Here is a 23,232-nt window from a genome sequence, read left to right on the forward strand (position 1 = left end):
TAGTAACCGTCACCTGTAGACATGAGCAGTACCATGGACATAACAGAGTATACTGTTTCGCCCATGATACCCCCCATACGTTGCCATTCCTGAGGACTCAGGTGTTATTCCTATGTACCCTGTAAATTCACTGATCCCTTTATTTATTTTGAGATAGGTGGAAAACATCCAATTGGTAATCAAATATGCTGGTTCTTGTTGTTATATATTATTATTTATTAATTGTAAGTAAAAATGCCGTTATATATATTTATTTTTAAATTTTCTATTGTATAAAAAACTACAATGTATGTGAAAATGTTCATTTTGAACGCCACTGTTATCCCCCAGGGGGAGAAAGTTAGTAGGGACAAGTGGAACTGTCCCGTCAATCGTGAAGAAGTACATAGATTAACTTCGATTTATTTTGTTAAATCTAATCTGTGATTCTTTATTCAAATTTAAGATTTGAAATTAGAACACGCAATAATGTTTTACAAAAAACAGTTTTTTGATTTGCGAAGAAACACCGACAAAGCCATAGATGTAGTGTAACGTACTCACGTACTAACAGACTGCCAATGCAATCACAAATACGTGACAAGAAAATGGTTACACTAGTGTGCGTGTAATGCATGCATGCACACACACACACACACACACACACACGCATGCACGCACGCACGCACGCACGCACGCACGCACGCACGCAAGCACGCCTAAACGTACGCACGCACGCACGCACGCACGCACGCACGCACGCAAGCACGCACGCACGTACGCACGCACACACACACACACTAGTGTGCAATGTGTGAATTTATATGGAAATAATGTTGCATTATTGCATCTTCACGTATTTGTTATAATTTTTATTATATACTAGCTGTTGCTTGCGACTTCGTCCGCGTTTCCGTCGTTTTTCGTAAAATAAGTAGCCTATGTCCTTCCTTACGGTTCAGTGGTTTTGATGTAACAGACACATTTCCGTTCACTGCTCTGCTCCTATTGATCGTAGCGTGATGAAAAGCATACTATAACCTGCCCAGGAGTATGAAAAATAATTGTACCAAGTTTCGTTAAAATCCGTCGAGTAGTTTTTGTTTCTATAACGAACATACAGACAGACAGACAAAAATTTTACTGATCGCATTTTTGGCATCAGTATCGATCACTAATCACCCGCTGATAGTTATTTTGGAAATATATTTCATGTACAGAATTGACCTCTCTACAGATTTATTATAAGTATAGATTACAATTTTCTATAAGTGCTCAGTTTAAAAGCACAAAGCAAAATTTACCAAAAATCTATCCAACAGTTTCCATTCACAGACAAAAAATCTTTATAATTTAATACGATGTACAGATTAAAATATGAGTACAGTACAGAGTTGAATTAACTGGTATCCCGTGTCACAAAGCAGGGTTAATTGATCATTGCCCTACTGGTAGAAGGGTCAAAAAGATGGCTTATTGCTGACGGCTCATCTATATAAATAACTAGTTATAACTCGCGGTTCTCTTCACGTGAATCAGTATATAGAATCCTATATTCTAAATTAGGATATAACTTAACCTTGTACCAAATTTCATTAAAATCCGTTCACTAGTTTTTGCGTGAGAGAGTAACAAACATTCACCCATTCATCGTTACAAACATTCAGGTTCATGAGTATAAAAGTACTAGCTAACTCTCCAACTCACTCTACTATTCTTACTGTTCTTCTCTAACTTCTCTACTCTTACTAACTCGCGACTGTGTCCGTGTAACCATGAGGGCCTACCATGAAATGTTTTCCGAAATTTCGGAGTCGAACGAAACACAAATTTGACGTTAAAATTGCATAATACATACCGTTTAATAATATTGAAAAAGTTAAAATATCCTTCCTTTGATCTTTTATAGTAGGAATTATGACGAACGAAATGTTAAGCTCGACTTGGGTAGGCGAAGAAGGCAGGGCCAAGAAGGAGATCCTACTTCACCGCATGGGCCAAGGGCGACAGTTGCGAGGACAGCTGTCACCCCATCACCAACACGGCCCGGAGGAGGCACGCGCGTGCTCCCACGCGCCCCTTAGTGAGGAAAAACCTACAGGTCACCTAGTGAAGGGTCTTGTATGGCGGACCAATGCGTTCGCGACGGGACGATTGCCCGCGCACACCCGTCTTGAAGAAAGCGCTGAGAAGGAGCACCGGGGAGTTTTAGCCGGTAAGAGTCCGGCAGTACCCACATATCTCGCACACATATATCATTTTTCACCAGAGGGAGACTTTGTACAAAAGTCGATTGCTTGGGTACCTCTGTCCCATTCGTATTTCAACCGTGAAGCAGTTGTGTTTGCATGGCTGTGTTTCGGTTTGAAGGGTGAGATATGGTGTGAATTTACTGGATACAGAGGAATAACACCTGAGTCTTTAGGAATGGCAACGCATGGGGGGTATCATGGACGAAACAGTATATTATGTTATGTCCATGGTACTGCTCATGTCTATAGGCGACGGTTACCATTTTCCATCAGGTGGGCCGTCAGCTTGTTTGCTATTCTAAGTTCTTTAAAAAAAATCTCCCCCAAGGTATGCGGGTCTGCATGAGCATTTCCCCTCGACAAAAAAAAGGTCGATTTGGGTATGAACAAAGATACGAAATTGAATCCGACAATTCGGAATTTCATTACATGGTAGACCCCCCAGGCTATGTTTACTAATCGTGATAAAAAATAACCTATATCTTTCTCCATCTCATATAGTAAGTGTATACTAAATTTGATAGTGTTTTGTTAAGCCGTTAAGGCGTTATAAGGTAAGAAACAAACTCACTTTCACATTTCAATTTCTATTGGGTTTTTCATTTCGACATTAAATATTGGATAACAGATATTTAATATATTAGTTATTGGGCCAATATATAGATATTGTTTTTTTTTTTATTTATTTTTTACAACGCAGGGGGCAAACGAGCAAGCAGCTCACCTGATGGTAAGTGACTACCGCCGCCCACGATCACCCACAACACCAGCGGCATTGCAGGTGTGCTGCCGGCCTTTTAAAAAGGCATATACTCTTTTCTTGAAGGTTATGTTGTCGTATCGGTTCGGAAATACTGCTGCTGGAAGTTGATTCCAAAGAATTTGTAACTACTGGACGAGTGGCGGTCTTCCAACGTGCGTTTTTCAAGGCACTTTCTTCCACGCACAACCATTCTTTGGAATCAACTTCCATATATATTTATTATTGAGGGTATATCTGTTGAGTATGCGTATAAATATTATGACGTCTACTTGTTTGATTTGACTATTATTAGAATTTAATTTAAGAACACTATTGGTTTTTTTTTTAAATAAATTACTTCACATTTCAAACCGAAACAGCCGTGCAAGCATAACTGCTTAGCATCTGATACATAAATGGGACAAAAGTACCCAAACAGATGAATTTTATATTACATCTCCATCATCATCTCATCTGGTAACTCAGGATAGACATTCAATATTTTTTACAGCATCGAATATTTTTTATCTATATGTATGCGGTCAAATCCATGGGTCGCGGCTTGTATTATACGGTACCAATTTTAAATAAAAATTGACTCAATATCAATATATAATAAAGTTGGTAATTTTTATTATGCAACTTAGAATGGCAGACGCTGACGGCCCGCTTGATGGAAACCGTCGCCTATAGACATGAGCAGTACCGTGGACGTAACAGAGGATACTGTTTCGCCCATGATATCCCCAATGCGTTGCCATCCCTGAGGACTCTGGTGTTATTCCTCTGTACCTTGTAAATTCACTGCCATATCCCACCCTTCAAACCGAAACACAGCCATGCAAACACAACTGCTTCTCGATAGAAACACGAATGGGACTAAGATGTCCAAGCAAACGATTTTTGTACAAACTCTCCCTCTGGTAAAGTTGGTAAATAACAATGTTGTTAAATTAATCGATGTCTTTTTTTTTCAAGATCAAAAGAATATATATAACAAACCTTAAACGATTTGTTTTTTTTCTAAAAACAATATAAAATCTGCGAGCTGATCCAATTCCCGCCATAGTACCTATCTATGCCTGCTAATTAACCGCTAACATCATGACCAACCAATTGCAGCTGTGTCAAGCAATTATATACCGGAACTACAGGCAAATAAGGTCGCCGAAACCGGCACAGTTAATTTAGTAATTGAATACTTAGTATGCATGAGTCGCGAAACACAATTCTAATATTTTTCGCAAATTAAAGTTAGTTCTGCGTGAAACGGAACAGCGATCGTTTCTGTTCCTTATTAATATGTATATATTCTTCGGAACATAATGAAATGAATTGTCCGTTCCGTTCCACAATTACATTGTTATGTCTGGTCATATAAATTAAGTTTTAATTCAAGGATTTACTTAATAATTTTGTCATTTTATAGGTAATAGCTATTGGATAAAGTTTTGACAATTGCTTTTTTTTTTCAGCGATTTACTTTTTTTTTATTGAACTTTCTGAAGAATTCCTCATAGCGAACGTTTTAATTTTAATATATAAATAATAAATCTCATGTGAGGATATTCGTTTACGTTAATCTCAGAAATTGTTTAAAAAATGTAATAAAATTTTGTAAATGTGTATTGTTTACACTTAAGGTAGCAAGGTGACGTCTGCGACTCAAATAAGACGTCAATTTTAGATTATTTTAGGGTCGGTAACTGAAAAACGACGTTAATACGACGACCATATATATATATAGGTCGTCATATTGTTTGGTAAGGAAAATGCGGGAACTCATGGGGGTACCATGGGCGTCATAATATAAACTACTGTGACGTCCATGGATTTTCTAATGAAGTTATTCTTATCTATTGGTGACGTAATCATCATGGTGTAAGTCCATCGATGGAATGATGATTTATTTATTTATTTAAACTTTAATGCACAGTAAAATTCTATGTACATTATATATATATATATATATATTTTATGATGTGTGAAAATGGTATGGTACCCCCGCCTGCGCTAACGGGATACGCGGAATTCAACAGGAATTAACCATGATAGTTTCCAGGGAAAACCGCGAGGAGGTCAACCTGGTTGGGTATATTGCTAGCAATAGGATTCTCAGTCTCCATTACTAACAATCCCTTTCCCCTCACATTATATATATTTGTTTTAATTTAAAATCGATTATAACACAGTAAAGCGGTAGCTTCATTGTACAATGAGTCCTAAGTTTAATTCTCGGCTGGGTCAGTTTGAAAAACGAACTTCAGTCATTTGTCTCGTGTTTGGGCGTTTTGTTTTGAGCCTTTGAATATTTTATGGCTGGTCCCTCAAAACAAAAAAAAAACATTCTAGTTTGAGAACCAAGTGATTGTTGGTAAAGTGATTGTGTAAATAAAAGAAATGAAATGAAACAAAATGAAATGAAGCGAAATGAAACGAAATGAAACGAAATGAAACAAAATGAAACGAAATGAAACGAAATGAAACGAAATGAAACGAAATGAAACTAAATGAAACGAAATGAAACGAAATTAAATGAAATGATCGTTGCGCGAGTTCGACTCGCACTTGACCACCTTTTTTTTAATAAAAAATGACTAGTTTTTTCACGATTGAAGTCGGTTTTTTTTTAATACATTCTTAATTTGAATACTTTATTATAATTCTAATAATAATACGTATAACAGTTGATTAGTATCATTATCAACCGACTGCGATGAATAATGTGGTCGTGTGTTTGACACTAACGGGCAGCGTTTGGCTAACATCCAGACATATGCCGATACAGCTCGGCCAATGTAAATTCATTATTATTTATTGTATAATAATTAAAGTCATACTGTACAGTTAGAATAGAATAAAACAGGTTAGAATAGAAAAATATTGTTAGAAAAATATAGTAATATTACCAGAGGGAGACTTTGTACAAAAGTCGATTGCTTGTGTACCCCTGTCCCATTCGTGTTTCAACCGTGAAGCAGTTGTGTTTGCATGGCTGTGTTTCGGTTTGAAGGCTGGGATATGGCGTGAATTTACTGGGTACAGAGGAATAACACCCGAGTCCTCAGGAATGGCAACGCACAGACGAAATTGGGCGAAAATGGTATAATTGCAATGCGTGTTACAAAAATGTGCTTTTTATGTTAATTATACAATAATTAACTCAATTAGTGATATAAATAAACTTTATTTATAGTTCTAAGATATTTTCTTTTTTTTTATCTTTACCCAAGATCGTTATAGGGTAGGCAGTGAGAAACAAGAACTAATAAATTCTCTCTACGACTTGGACCTTTTTTTATATATTTCTTGTCTATAATTTTTTTCTAAGATCTGTTACTTTTCTACTATTGTAGGTACGTATGTTTCATACTGTCCCCGTAACTTCCATCTAATGTCATTTTAACATGGAACCACTCTACAGTAAACTCTATCGTTAATTTTTAACTTTCGCGTTATTTATACATATTTTAAATACACTATCGAAACTTAACGGGATAAAAAAAAATTCTGAATAATTTTTAAATTTTTTTATACAACTTAGAATGACAAACAAGCTGACGGCCCACCTGATGTAAAGTGGTAACCGTCGCCTATAGACATGAGCAGTACCATGGACATAACAGAGTATACTGTTTCGCCCATAATACCCCCCATGCGTTGCCATTCCTGAGGACTTAGGTGTTATTCCTCTGTACCCTGTAAATTCATGCCAAATAGTGTATTTAAAATAAAATTTATTGATTGCAAAAATAATTATTTAAGCTGTACAACATACGAAATTCACAAAAAAAAAGTCGAATCAAGAAGCTCCTCGCTTTGAAAATTGCTTAAGAAGAAAGTTCCTAGTTTTTCAAACTAACCGTCAAAAAACGTCACAAAAGTCTCTGAAGATTATCGAAATTGATGTCTGTAAATCTAATTCCACAAATCAAGTGAAGCGTCAAATAAGTGCTTAACTATTCTATGTAATTCAATAATTGAATCCAAAACCAGCGGCCTCTCCCGTCTGTGCGGTCAGGAATACTAATGACACGAGAATTGAACCGGCTACCATTAGTTACACCTCAACCCACTATAATCGTTGTAACCCGTCCTCTATACCCGCAAACTGACTCGGTATTTATTTACACCGTAGCGTTACAATATATTTATAAAAATAAAAAAAATAAAAAACTCGTCGAATTTAATACTTTAAAAATCGATCATATAAGAAAAAAAAAAGTCAAAAATCGATTATTCATCGGCAGAGGCCTAGAGACAGCACTGAATTTATTTTTATGAAATTAGAAATTAAGTCTGTGCAACCAAAAAGTATCAACATAAAAAATAATATAATAATGTACTATTATTTATATGCCTTTTTTATGCAATTTAGAATGATAGCATACAAGCTTACGGCCTACTTGATGGAAAGCAGCAACCGTCGCTTATAAATATGTATAGTACTATGGACGTAATAGAATGTATTGTGTCGCCCATGATACCCTTCATGCGTTGCCATTCTGGAGGACTAAAATATACCCTTTTTGTACCCTTTTTTACCCTTTAATTTCATCGCCATATCTTACTTTTCAAATCGATATACATTCATTCAAACACAACTGCTTTATTATAGAAACACGAATGGGACAGAGGCGCCCAAGCAGACAGTCTTCTTCCGGTAAATTTTGCTCTTTTATTGCGCTTTTTTTGATAACTCAATTAATTTGCCATGTTTTTATTACCTGTTTAAATTAAATAGCTTTGCCACTATTATACGTGGCGAATAAGGATGTACATCTTTGATTCGTTCGTTTACTCAGTGACGTAATTCTATTGGTATTTCGTTTCTATGTTTTAAGATCTTTTTATCTGATAATTAATTTAAATACTACTTTGTAAGAAAATATACAGTCTATTGTTTTAGTTTGCGAATTATGTACTATGTATATTTACAATGATTCATACTGTATTTGTTCATAGTATTTCTGTGACATTCTCTTATTACGCTACGGTGTGATATAGTGACCATTACCACAGATAACTACTATAGACTATTTGAGCATTAATTACCAAGTTTAGATTCCGCAGCACGCTTCACCGCTCCAGTGTTGTGCGGAGGCAGATCGTATCGTTTGTTTGAATTGTAGGCAATTGTCAACAAAAAGCTTTTGTTATCACATTCGTAATCTCTCTTGTGACGAAATAAATTGTTGTTTTAAAACTCGTCCAAAATTAGACAGGCTAAGAGCATGACCCATACAGCCTAGTTATAAATTACAATTGGTTTTTCAATGAGGTGGTAATTATTTCATAGATCTTTGTAGGAGTTGATAATGCCAAGATGCATGGGGGAAGGGGATTGTTAGTAATGGGGTCAAATAGCCCTATTACTAGCAATATACCCTGTCAGGTCGACCTTCACGTGGTTCCCTCTGGAAACCACCGTGACTAATTCTAGTTTAATTCGTCAGGATGGGCTAGCTGACCTACTTTCATCTTCATCTGGCATCTATCACTGGTACCCCGCCAGTGTATACCGATAGTGCAGACAGGGTTACCATATCATAAACACTCATTAAAAAAATACCAAGATGCAGTAAACACCGTTAATATATTTCTACTCAAGCGAAAAATTTTTATAATATATAATGCACCTCCCACTAGATGGAGTGCATTGCAGGGAGTCAGTGGATGTAGGTGGTTCAGGACCGTTTCTTACAGCAGACTATGAAGGAGGCCTATGTCCAGCTATTTTATGGCTGCAATGATGATGATGAAATGTTCTTTTTATTTTTACTTGCCCTTCATGTATAGGTAGAGGTGAAACACGTTTTGCAAAACATGCGTGGAAGAAATGGCAGTCGGAAGTTGGTGTCGCATATGGAAGGTTGTACAACTTCTAGTAATAATAATAGTAGCTAATCTCCGTGTGTTGGCAGTCGCACACATACTAATGGTGGCGGAATTAAACACAATAATTCTAATAATTTTTTTTTTATACAACTTAGAATGGCAAACAAGCTGACGGTCCACCTGATGGAGAGTGGTAACCGTCGCCTATAGACATGAGCAGTACCATGGACATAACAGAATATACTGTTTCGACCATGATACCCCCCATGCGTTGTCATTCATGAGGACTCAGGTGTTATTCCACTGTACCCTGTAAATTCACGCCATATCACACCCGTCAAATCGAAACACAGCCATGCAAATACAACTGCTTTACGGTTGAAACACAAATAGGACAGAGGTACCCAAGCAATCGACTTTTATACAAAGTCTCCCTTTGCCACCTCAGTGGTCTATTCTATGCCGGGACCACACGGAATGATTCTCAATTGTATGAGGATTATTTAATTAGGAAATAAATAAATAAATTCACTTACGCAGTAGGTCTTGTAAGTCCGTAGTATCTGTGTTCAGTGTAGAATAGACCGGCGTGGAGAATGCTGGCCAACTCGTGGGCCAACCCTCCCCCCACCCACCCGGGATAGATGGCCCACTCACCGCCGACGAAGACGACTATTTCGGGGATATGAGAGGCATTTACAAACTCATTGTTGTAGTAGAACCGCTGAAAATATATATAAAATAAATAAATAAATAATATTTTACTATTTTACTAATATTAACTATTCTTTTTACTTCTTTTTACTCACTATTTGGTAAGTGTGGATTTCAGAAGCAAGAAAACCAATTAAATAGGTCATTCTTGATTATTATATTATATATGTTGAATTCGTCACGATGGGCTAATTGACCTGCTTCATCCTCACCTATCATCCCTCACTGGTGCCCCACCAGTGTATACCGATAGCACAGCATAGCACAGGGCTGCCATTCCATTATCATCCATTAAAAAAAAAAAGACTCGAGAAAAATTATTTCCTAAATTGGGTGAACTAGCATCGAATTAATTTACTCTAAGAAACACCTATGCTTAAACGATTAAATGGATTTTTTTTTTGATGGGTGAAAATGGTATGGTAACCCCGCACTGCGCTAACGGGATACGCTGGCGGAGCACCAGTGAAGGGTGATAGATGAGAATGAAAACAGGCCAGTTAGCCCATCATGATGAATTCATCAGGAATTAACCATGATAGTTTCCAGGGGGAACCGCGAGGAGGTCGACCTGGTTGGGTATATTGCTAGCAATGGGATTCTCAGTCTACATTACTAACGATTCCTTTTCCCCCGATTAAATGCATTTAAATGCAATTTCGTATATAAATGGACCTCACCTTAAATTAATATAATTCGTTTTTAATTTAACCTACGCGGGCTAATGAGATTAAGTTTGTAGTTAACTTCAACTTACTATAATATTATAAACTAGCGGCCCGACCCGGCGTCGCACGGGTTTTTAACATTTTCCTTCACTGCTCTGCTCCTATTGATCGTAGCGTGATGAAAAGTATACTATAACCTGCCCGGGAGTATGAAGAATAATTGTACCAAGTTTCGTTAAAATCCATCGAGTAGTTTTTGTTTCTATAACGAACATACAGACAGACAGACAAAAATTTTACTGATTAAATTTTGGCATCAGTATCGATCACTAATCACCCGCTGATAGTTATTTTGTAAATATATTTCATGTACAGAATTGACCTCTCTACAGATTTATTATAAGTATAGATGTGAAAGTTTTTTTTTTTTATACCACTAAGGTGGCAAACAAGTATACGGCCCACCTGTTGGTAAGTGGATACCGTAGCCCATGAACACCTGCAATACCAGTAAAAGTGAGATTGTTTGTTCGTTTGTTACCTGAAAACGACTTAACTGATCACTATGAAATTTCGTATAGACTTTATGGGTTGGAAAAGGATATAGGCTGTTTTTTATCCCGGTCACGTGGACGAAGTCACGAGTAAAAGCTAGTAAGATAAATGTGAAAGTGAGATTGTTTGTCTGTTACCTCTTACCACCTCAACGGTGTAAACGCTAGGGTAAAAGCTAGTAAGCGTATAATTACCATTTGAAATGTTTCATTGTTGTGCGCCATAAAATGGTTTAATCTAACAGTAAACCAGTGTTCTGTTATATTATTTCTAGTGGTGACAGGCGGCGGCGGTGGCTCGAAGGTCCTCAGCCCGAAAGAGGGCGCTACCAGCAGCGGTACAAGAATATGCCCTGAAAAGTACATAAAAAGTGTGCCATTCATTAAAAATCGCCTTAAAATTACGGATATGCCAGTAAAATATGGTATCCATAGCTACTAATACTATAAATGTAAAGGTTTGTTTGTTTGTTGCGTCTTGACACCCTAATGGCTAATTAATAACTATGAAAATATAAATGTATTATAAGGGATGGAGATATACTTTTATTATATATTCTATTTTTTTTTGCCAATTTCATATGTAAGGGCCTAATATTTATAAGATTGAGTGTAAAAAAAAAATTAAAATCGTTTTAAAACTAACAATATTAGGTAGGATAATTGTCTATTGAAAAATGCAATGTACGGACTGTCATGTCCCGTGTATTTATTTATTTATTTTACACTTTAATCCTTCAATTACAATGACAATAAATACAGTTAATTTACTTAGAAAGTGTACTTTTTTATATTATTAAATATTGTAATAACTACTCTGTACTCTTGTGCAATTAAAAAAAAAGTTGATAAAGCAGGAGGGTGTGACCCTGTGCTAAGAACAAGGAATTACATAGAAGGAATGATAAAATAAAAACTGTGAATCATATGGTTGCCTCCTTTCTTCTTATGCAAATATAATTAGTGAAAAGAGGACGAAACATTGGTACACCATCAGTTGCTATTTTTCTCAATTCATAGCAGGCTAGTGTATAGATAATGTTTGATATGTTAATTATTTATCAGTGACAAATTTTACATTACTAGATTATATATTCGACACAATTAATGTAACTAGTATGCAAGCAGGTTGTGTCCGAATTTGGTAGGTTTATACAGCCGTATAACATTTTCTATACATTAGCCTGTTATGAATTGACAATTTTATCACTATGTAAGAAGGAGTGATTTAATTTCTTGTTCTTAGGCCACATGCCTCATTAGATTAAAAATTAAGACCTGTGAAATCATAGACTTATTACAATGTACTTACGTACTATGTAAGGGTGAAATATGGACAATTTAAGATTAATGTTAAGAGAAATGAGTAAATAATTAAAATAGGGGAAAAAGGGATTGTTAGCAATAAAGTTTGACAGCCCCATTGCTAGCAATATGCCCTATTAGGTCGACCTCCACGTGGTTCCCCTTTGAAACCATCGTGAACAATTCTTGTTGAATTCGTCCCTATGGGCTAACTGACCTGCTTCATTCTCATCTATCATCCTTCACTGGTGCCCTGCCGGTGTATACCGATAGCGCAGGTGGGGTTACCATTCCATTATCACCCATTAAAAAAAGTGATAGCAAGAAAAGGACAGATATTGAAAACAAAAAAGATAGTAAAAAAAGTGGAAAAATATGATGGCCAGTACGCCACTAGTGTTAACCGCAGTGGCGACATCCAAATAATGCCTATTGATTCCAATTATTTTTAAATATTATAAAATAAAAAAAACACTTACACATGTTTAATATACAATCCACAATATTAAAGAAATATCGACACCAATATAAAATATGTAAGACGTAGGTAAACTAATTAAAATGACAATAATGTAGATAATTTACTGATATCTAAGATTATTCTTAAGTTATATGATATAATTCAGTGTACTACGATTCTATTCGACTTTACTTATATATACATATGCTTGTTTTTATTTTAGATGTTTTTATTTCACTTGTAATGTATGTTTGTTTACAATTTCAACGTTAGATCAAATCTTGCAAGTCAAATTAGAAACACTTTTTAATATCCGATCAAGCTGGAATTTCGCATACATCTTTAGTTCAATATATTGTATTTTTTGTGTATTACATAAAAAAATTAATTATTTAATTCCTCCATTTTAAAGTTAGTGTTAAACTACATATTTTGTTAATCTAGGAACTGAACCAAGCACTATTATTATTGTAATAGGTAATTATTTTAATAAGGTGTAATAGGGGAAAGGAATTTTATTATTAAAAGTTTCATATATTTTAGTCGAGGAAGCTCAACTAGTTTCGGGAGCATCCGGGACACTTAATCATGAGCGGCCGTGACGCGAGATCGATTGTTAATGTGGTTAAACAATCCCATTGCTAGCAATATACTCTATTAAGTTGACTTCCACGCGGTTTTCCTTTAAAGCCATCGTGGTTAATTAGTAATGAATCGCGTCATGACGGGCCAACAGAGCTGCTTTCATCCTCACCTATCATCTCTCACTTGTGCCTCGCCAGCTTATACCGATAGCACAGCATAGCACAGGCGGGGTTACCATTTCCTTTACATAAAAAAAAAAGTAAGAAAGTATTATGTTTATAAACAAACATAACTACATTACGATTTCTTTAACAACATAGATAAAGACATTACATTATCTTTTAGATTAAGTGTCTAGATACTGGGCATTTTATAGCCTATTTTCTAATCTGAAGAAAAACATAAATAACTATTCTAGTATTAGGTTTTTAATAGATAAATTAATAAAAAAAAAATAATTTTGTTTTGGTTATATGCAGGCGTAATCTATGTAACTACTGCAACTTAAATAGGTATAAATTCTTTTCACGTTTCATACAAACTGAGCGGTCTCGTGACTGATTTAGTATGAAAGATTTAAGGTATGTATAGTCTATTTTAATTATGAGAATATAAACAAATGTATAATAAAATAATTACTTCTACGGTCTCTGTCCAATAGTAAGAAAAAAAAAGTCTACAGAACGCTTCGGTTTGTTACTAAGAAGTTTTATTCTTTCAAGTACAATTCTTAATCTATGGTAGACTTTTAATTGATTGATTTTATCTATTGACCACTTATCAGATAAGATGTATTAGAGGATAAAGATAAATCGGCCGCCATTTTGAAATTGAAAATATCATATACAAGTGGTATCAAACATTGTAACAATTTTATGCTCAATTCCTTGATTATGTCATTTGTAGTTTGTGATAGCTATAAATCATTTAATATTTGCTAATAATGTTAGTATTTTTGACATGTTTTGTATTGTCTAAATCAATTAGCGTGAGTGAGAGAATATAATTAGTGACTCTGCTGCCTCTGCTGAGCAATTTAGTAACTAAAATTTCTATATTGAATAATTTCCATCAATTGCTATTTGATTGTTAGTGGCGCATTTATTTATTAGACGAAAGTGCATTATGAAGAGCATAATGATAGTTTATCTGGATAGACAAAAGCAGTAAATGGGACAGCCTGATTTTCTGTAAAGAAATTAAATATTTTTTTTAGAAATTTAATTCTGGTTTTTTTTCTATTTGTTCTTTCGATTAATGCGACCAAGGAAGCTTATGGCCGAGGAATGGGTGGCGGCGTCCCTCTTAACACATACTTTCGAATAGTTGTTTTATGGTTCTACCGCTTATTCGGAATGCAATTTCCGCAGACTAGAGTATGCAAGTAACTCAACTGCAGCTTTTCGAAACAAAAGTTGTTTTTACAATTATAACTTTGTGTCCATACATATTATTAGGTTTGGAAGCGGTTAGAAATGCGGAGTATCTCATTTTTAGAGGGGGGGTGTTAATAATAATGGAGTTTTAGTAATGGAGTCTAACGATCTTACTGATAGCAAGCAATAATAGTGTCAAGTCGACCTTCACGTGGTCGCTCCACTGGAAACCATCTATTTTATTTATTTATTTATTTATTCACTAGTACATATATGTGTATATAGCGCACTTAATGCTAAAAGCATTCTCTCCCAGTCAACTGTAGGGAAGTGTCAGAATACTCGAATGCGGTACTAGTAATTATTGATATACATACATACTAAACTTACATATATAAACGAATAAATATATATGAATAACAAATATACTTACACATATATGACATATACTATATTATAAACGAAAATGAGAATAATAGATAGCACTTATCGGATAAAGCATAAAAGTTAGCATTGTTAGTGTCCTAGCTGTATTATGCTTTACTTTAAAATATTTTAAAATTTATGAATTTATTTATTTTCTCCACAAATCTTACAGAAAGTTACGTGAAAAAAAATACAACTATATATGTATGTATAATTAAAATGGTAAAACTTGTAGGAGACTGGACCCTAAACTAGATCAGAGATCTGTATTTTATTATTTTATAATTTATGAAATAAAAGACTTGTTGACAGCTAGAAAACGAATAAGTTTTTATTTTTTTATTAAATTCAAATAATTATAAATACCAAAAAGTTTTCATGTGTTAACAAGCATAAACGTTTTTTTTTTAAAGATGGTTTAGCCAGTTAAACTATCGTGGCTAATTCTAAGTAATCTTGATTTCATCTATAGAATATTTAGCATAAACTTTTTTTTTAAACATGGTTTAGCCAGTTAAACCATTGTGGCTAATTCCAAGTAACTTGATCTCATCTGTTACCATTCATTCAATGATAAAAGGAACTACTACATTATTACAAAGGGTACTATTCCATTTTCATTCTGCAAAAAAAAAATAACCAAAGAAAAGTTAAGTACCTTACGATGTTATATTTCTAAAAGAACATATGTAATTCTATTTAGAAACATTCTAGTATTCGCCTCTTTGCTCAAACAAGTCATCCGCGACTGCAAATATTGTAGCAAGAAATAAGTGTGCCTACTTATAAGCAAACACCAGAGGGAGACTTTTTACAAAAGTCGATTGCTTGGGTACCTCTGTCCCATTCGTGTTTCAACCGTGAAGCAGTTGTGTTTGCTTGACTGTGTTTCGGTTTGAAGGGTGGGATATGGCGTGAATTTACTGGGTACAGAGGAATAACACCTGAGTCCTCAGGAATGCCATTCTAAGTTGTATAAAAAAAAAATTACAGTGTATTTTAACTGACAGAGTTGAAATATGATTCATAGATGGACAAAAAGACGTTTGGTTTTATTTACAATATTAGTGAGAACGTATAAAAGTTGATATATTTTTATTTATGTTACTTAGAATGGCAAACAAGTGACGACCCACCTGATGGAAAGTGGAAAACGTCGCCTATAGACCTGAGCAGTATCATGGACATAACAGAGTATACTGTTTCGCCCATGATACCCCCCATGCGTAGCCATTCCTGAGGACTCAGGTGTTATTCCTCTGTACCCTGTAAATTCACGCCATATCACACCCTTCAAACCGAAACACAGCCATGCAAACACAACTGCTTATAAATAGGTATTTTCATAGTTGTCTAAATATTTTATTCATCACCATCCCCATATCAGCCTTTCACTGTCCACTGTTGAATATAAGCCTCCCCCGTGGATGGTTTTGCCAGTAGTTGCCATACCTGGCAGGCTTGGCAACCGCAGTTAGGATTTAGAGATGTTTTACGTGGGACGCTAATATTTTTTGAAATTTTATCTGTCAGTTATCGATATCAAGCAAAAAATACTGGATCAAATTGGATTCGATTTTCGCAATTGTATTCCTGAAGGTCTAATTTAAAATCCGAATGTTTCATATTGAAGCGCCATCTAGTAGCGGCCAATGTCATTGGTTTTCCTACTTCTGAAAACCACAAGTAAGAAGTAGAGCGCAAAAAGTCATTACTATATATAATAATATTATGAAATATCAAGTCGGTAACATAACATACCTCTCTAGTAGGTATGCAGTGTGTACCTGCACCTACACAGATGCATGCATGATGACAAAAGTGGCGCATGCGCACACCCATTGTTCTTTAATGACCACCTGTCACAAAACATGGCGGACACCGGTCACGTGCAAAATTGTATGAATCAGCTGCACGTGTCCACGAAGAATATAAAGCCACTGGATAATTGTAGGCATAGATTTTTTAATACTTTTCCCGAAGGAAGACTTTGTATAAATTGTCTAATTCAACATGGCACGGCCTTTTAAATTTTTATTTCAATGTGTGTGTGACTATATACAGACGTGATGCTCTGTTTGTGTTTGTGAGGAACCGTCTTCAATTGCGGTTCGGAGGAGTGTTATATTCCTTAGACAATACTTTTACTCACACATTTTTAATTCGTTGGATTTTGGAGGGTCGTGCCATGTTAGATTTTTTTTTACTGGGTGAAAATGGTATGGTAACCCTGCCTGCGCTAACGGGATACGCTGGCGGAGTACCAGTGAAGGGAGATAGATGAGAATGAAAACAGGCCAGTTAGCCCATCATGATGAATCCATCAGGAATTAAGCATGATAGTTTCCAGGGAGAACCGCGAGGAGGTCGACCTGGTTGGGTATATTGCTAGCAATAGGATTCTCAGTCTCCATTACTAACAATCCCTTTCCCCCCGCCATGTTAGATTGCATTGTATTAATATTACAGTAATTTTTAAGATTCACTATTTATATAATTAAACTTTTTGCAAAAGTAACCACAATACACCCTGTCAGGTAGACTTCCTCGCTGTTTCCCCTGGAAACCATCGTGTTCTATTCCAAGTGAATTCATTACGATAGGCTAAATGCCTTTTCATCTTTACCTGTCATCCTTTACTGGTGCCCCGTCAGCGTATACCGTTAGCGCAGGCGAGTTTACCATGCCATTTTTTTAAATGGATGATAATGGAATGGTAACCCCACCCACGCTATCGGTATACACCGGCGGAGCACCAGTGAAGAATGATAGGTGAGGATGAAGTAGGTCAGTTAGCCCATCGTGACGAATTCAACAAGAATTGTTCACGATGGTTTCCATGGGGAACCACGTGGAGGTCGATCTAATAAGGTATATTGCTAGCAATGGGGCTGTCAAACTCCATTGCTAACAATCCTTTTCCCCCCTTTACCATGCCATTATCATGCATTAAAATAACAAAAAAAAAAATGACTGCTATGTTAGTTCTCGCAGCTTATAGTATTAAATATTAATTTTCCAGCAGTATTAAAACATATTTGTCTACATTACTAATGCATTAGTTATGCGAAGTATGTAATAACTTAACCAATTTGAGCGCGGGGTTACGCGCGCGTTTCTTACGCAAATGTCAAACGATTGTGAGTAACAGCCGTGATTCATAATGCCAACGGTAGTATTAGAATGGTATCTACCATCATAACTACATCTATAAATGTTAAATTTCTAGCTTTGACTTCCACGAGACAGGCTTTGCCTAGTGTGGGGTTATAGTTATATTGTACTACAGGCCAATTTTGTTTAAGGAAATAAATTTAATTGTTATTTATTTATTTATTATCATTCTCATCATTTCGGCCGTTAATTGACCACTATTGATCATAGGCCCCCTCATGAGACTGTCATAGATTTTTTAATGCGTGAAAATGGCATGGTAACTCCGCCTGCGCTATCGGTTTACACTAGCGGGGTACCAGTGAGCGGTGATATGTGAGGATGAAAAGGCAGGTCAGTTAGGTCATCGTAATGAATACACCATTATCATCCATTAAAAAAATAGTCATATTCTGTGGTACCTCTGTCCCATTCGTATTTCTGTCGTGAAACAGTTGTGTTTACATTACTGTCATTCGGTTTGAATGTTTTTTTTTTATACAACTTAGAATGGCAAACAAGTTGACGGTCCACCTGATGGAAAGTGGTAACCGTCGCCTATAGACATGAGCAGTACCGTGGACATAACAGAGTATACTGTTTCGCCCATGATATCCCCTATGCGTTGCCATTCCTGAGGACTCAGGTGTTATTCCTCTGTACCCAGTAATTTCACACCATATTCCACCCTAGGATATTGCAATGAACAGGGCAAATTACAGGGTACTGAGACATAACACTCTAATCCTCAGGAATGGCAACGCAAAAAGGGTATCATGGTCGACACAGTATACTCTGTTATGTGCATAGCACTGTTTATGCCTATAGGAGATAGTTACCATTTCCTATTTTCCATCAGGTGGGCCGTCAGTTTGTTTGCAATTCTAAGTTTTTTTTTTACAACACAGGGGGCAAACGAGCATGTGGCTCACCTGATGGTAAGTGACTACCGCCGCCCATGATCACCCACAACACCAGCGGCGTTGCAGGTGTGCTGCCGGCCTTTTAAAAAGGAATATACTCTTTTCTTGAAGTTGCATAAAATAAATGTCACATTTTCCACATACGTGATGATTTTGAGGTGACAAATTTTGCAGGTGTTAAAAACCACATATTTTGTTGTCGGTATACGGACGTGTTTCTGCAATAATTATTGAGTTTTAATAACAATGACTGGGTTGGATTCTTTGTTAATACGCATATATCACGCGCGAATGTTCTCACGGGTTGAAATATTATCATTTGCCAATTAATTTGTCTTGTTATGGTGTTGCAGGAAAAATATGTTGAAATATCAACACGTGTAAACAATGTCTGTATCTACGAGTGTTTTTTTTTTTTTTTATACCACTGCGGTGGCAAACAAGCATACGGCCCACCTGATGGTAAGCGGTTACCGTAGCCTATGAACGCCTGCAATACCAGAGGTATTACGCGCGCGTTGCCGACCCTGAAGAAACCTCTTTACCCCCCTTTTGAAGAACCCCATGCTGTAGTCTCTCGGGAAAACCTCGGCAGGGAGCTCATTCCATAACCTGAGTGTTCGTGGGAGAAAGCATCTCTGAAACCGCGTTGTATAATATGTAGATAATATACAAGGTAACCCCGCCTGCGCTAACATTGTACAGTGGCGGGGCACCAGTGAGGGATGATAGGTGACAATGAAAGCAGGCCAGTTGGCCCATCCTGACGAACTGAACTAGAATTAACCATATACCAATCAAAATATTTTACAGACCCCTATTTTTTTCCAAAATAAAATTTAGCCTATGTTACTCGTGGATAATGTAGCTTTCGAATGGTGAAAGAATATTTAAAATCAGTCCAGTAGTTTTTGAGTTTATCCATTACAACCAAACAAACAAACAAAGTTTTCCTCTTTATAATATTAGTGTAGATAAAGATCCGTCAGTATTCTACGACTACGACGATATATTAGTACGTGAAGCAAAAACATTGTATCCTTTTTTACGTAAATCACTCGGACGGAGGAGTATAAAATTTCGCACACTTATAATTTATAAAGAGAAGGCGTCCAGAATTCTAATATTTTTTAAAATTATGCATAAGAAATACATTAAATCAATTCAAAAAAGAAAAAAATTACGCACACTATTATGTATTTGACACACACACACACACGCGCGCGTATGTATACTCTTTTGTTTATTGTTAAAGTCTGTGGTCAAATTGAGAATCTAAGAACAAGGAACTACATAGAAGGAATGATAAAATAAAAACTGTAAATCATATGGTTGTCTCCTTTCTTCTTATGCAAATATAATTAGTAAAAAAAAGGATGAAAGATATACCATCAGTTACTATTTTTTTCAATTGACAGCAGTCTTTCCATGTTCCTAGTTGAGAATAGATTAATATTGTTTGTATTTAATATTATTTGTCTATAGTTTTACGAATGTCAAACATAACCATAATAAATTAATTTATTACATTACATGTTAGGGTCGAATTTCGACCATGGGGCGACGACTAGTCATTCTTGATTTTGTCATTGTTTGTTTACTTAAACAAATGAGCAAAAAAATCAATTGTTATATTGAAAATTGTCAGCAAATTTCTATGTTGTAGCAATTCGGAATATTTTTAGAAACATTAACATTTATAATATTCGTACAATATATAACATACATATATTAAGAGAATTACAATGTGTGGAAACATCCTTAATCATGACTGTTAAATTCGAATAAAAAGTCCCCACCCACCATAAACCCGTGGAAAGCGCAATTCGCCAGCTAACTTGATTATAAAACCGGGTAATTTATATAGGTATATTTTAATTTAAACAGATAGGGTCCAGGGTCCGCGGGTGCCGGTAAATCATCATGGAATCCCCCGATTAAAGGGTGGATAGGCACAACGACGTCGGGTCCGGCCCTGGATTACAGAGGGCGTTTCGCTCTGTAATTGAGTTGAGCACTCCATAATAGGTGAAGTGCTTTTTAAATGAAAGGTTATCTATCTATTTCTCACAAACTAGTACCTAAATTAGGAGGAAAGGGGTCAAATGGCCCCATTACTAGCAATATACCCTGTTAGGTGTACCTCCACGTGGTACCCCCTGGAAACCATTGCGGCTAATTCTAGTTGAATTCGTTAGGATGGGCTAACTGACTTGCTTTCGTCGTCATCAGTCATCTATCACTGGTGCCCCGCCAGTGTATACCGACAGCGCAGATGGGGTTACCATACCATTAAAAAAATATAAATGTACTTGTAGACTCAAATTATTTGAAATTTATTCATAAAAACGTTATACCTGTCAAAACTTATTTTAACTATTGACATTGCCAGAGGGAGACTGTACAAAAGTCGTTTGCTTGGGCACCACTGTCCCATTCGTGTATTTACCGTGAAGCAGTTGTTTGCATGGCTGTGTTTCGGTTTGAAGGGTGGGACATGGCAGTGAATTTTTAGGGTACAGGGGAATAACACCTGAGTCCTCAGGAATGAAAACACATGGGGGGTATCATGGGCGAAATAGTATACGCTGTTATGTCCATGGTACTGCACATATCTATAGGCGACGGTTACCACTTTCCATCAGATAGGCTGTCAGTTTGTTTGCCATTCTAAGTTGCATTAAAAAATCTAAAATACATAGATATTGCTTTATATTTCCCACCCCTTTATTAGACGTTCAATATGTAACGTATTTTCCTTGATTTGGAAGGTATTTCCTTTTCATACAAACATACCGACACAGAATCATAATTTTACCACAATTTCGAGGTCAGAATAAGTAGGTAGCCGCTAAACCAACACGTTTAGAGTAACTATAAATTTCCTGTTAAATTTTGAAAGGTGTAAATCCATATGAGTGATTAATGGTGGGCATACCATAAACGGCCTATGCGTCGATTTTATTTTTTTATACAACTTAGAATGGCAAACAACCTGACGGCCCACCTGATGGAAAGTGGTAACCGTCGCCTATAGACATGAGCAGTACCGTGGACATAACTGAGTATACTGTTTCAGATTTTATTATCTTACGGTCATCTGTACCCTCTTTGGATGTGTTTTTATTTAATGGGTGATAATGGAATGGTCACCCCGCTTGCGCTATCGATATACGCTGGTGGGGCACCAGTGAGGGATGATAGATGAGCATGAAGGCAGATGAATTGGCCCATCACGACGAACTCAACAGGAATTAACCACGATGGTTTCCAGGGGGAACCGCGTGAAGGTCGACCTGATAGAGCATATTACTAGCAACGAGGCTGTCAGAATTCATTACTAACAATTTCTTTCCCCCATTATCATACGGTCATCTTTACCTTCTTTGGAGAGTTTTTGTTTTAATGGATGATAATGAAATGGTAACCCCACGCTTGTGCTATTGGTATACTGTAAGGGCAGTTAGACTCCATTATTAACGATCCCTTTCCTCCCCTTGAAGGATTAAGTGGGGGCTTCGGGGCGGATCCCTTTACTCCAGCATCAACTCCGGGAGCAAATATCCCTGGGTCGCTGACTCTAAGCTCTGCCCTTTTGAAAGAGCCGTGAATAGATTTATGATGTAGGGAAACTAATAAAATAGATCAACTCTAGATGGCGTATCAAGTATATTACTTAATATATAGCAATATCTATATATTTTAATTACGATATATATATATATATATATATATATATATATATATATATATATATATATATATATATATATATATATATATATATATTGGAACAATAATGGATATATTAAATATCTGTATATAATAGGTATATAATATCGAAATAGTTAACACTATCAGATGTTCATATCATTTCATTTCATTTTATTTCATTTCAATAAATATAAATATCCGACAGAAATGGGTGATGAACATTTTTTCATCATCAATGTCCAATAGATATTGTGCTGTATCGATATTACTCATGTGTACCCAGTAAATTCACTGCCATATCCCACCCTTCAAACGAAAACACGGCCATGCAAACACAACTGCTACACGGTAGAAACACGAATGGGAGAGAGGTGCACAAGCAAACGACTTTTGTACGAAGTTTCCCTCTACTCATACGAAGTTGCGGGCAGAAGCTAGTGAAGAATAAACACAATCAATATAACCTTGGCTTTGTTGTAGATCTGCAATATTGTGTAATGGTCGATTTATTTTTAGAATTACTGCACTTGAAGTACCCACTCG

At 36.1% G+C, this 23,232-nt stretch overlaps 1 protein-coding gene across 2 annotated transcripts in view; it reads right to left on the reverse strand.

Annotated features, from left to right (window-relative positions):
* The window catches only part of LOC113510540 (putative serine protease K12H4.7), a 56,900-nt gene that overhangs the window by 16,125 nt on the left and 17,543 nt on the right, over positions 1–23,232 (reverse strand). Inside the window, exons 1-3 of one of the 2 annotated variants that reach the window (XM_052891761.1) lie at positions 12,532–12,652; positions 10,943–11,100; positions 9,348–9,535 (exon numbers count right to left, since the gene is read on the reverse strand). In XM_052891761.1, coding sequence (XP_052747721.1) covers positions 9,348–9,535; positions 10,943–11,100; positions 12,532–12,535 — 350 coding nt within the window. In that variant the 5' untranslated portion in view covers positions 12,536–12,652. Of the gene's footprint in view, positions 1–9,347; positions 9,536–10,942; positions 11,101–12,531; positions 12,653–23,232 lie in introns of those variants that run through there. The other variant, XM_052891760.1, reaches the window with a different exon arrangement.

The sequence above is a fragment of the Galleria mellonella genome, unplaced genomic scaffold (genome assembly GCF_026898425.1).
Source record: "Galleria mellonella isolate WM207_F2 unplaced genomic scaffold, CSIRO_AGI_GalMel_v1 utg146, whole genome shotgun sequence".
Classification (NCBI taxonomy): Eukaryota; Metazoa; Arthropoda; class Insecta; order Lepidoptera; family Pyralidae; genus Galleria; species Galleria mellonella.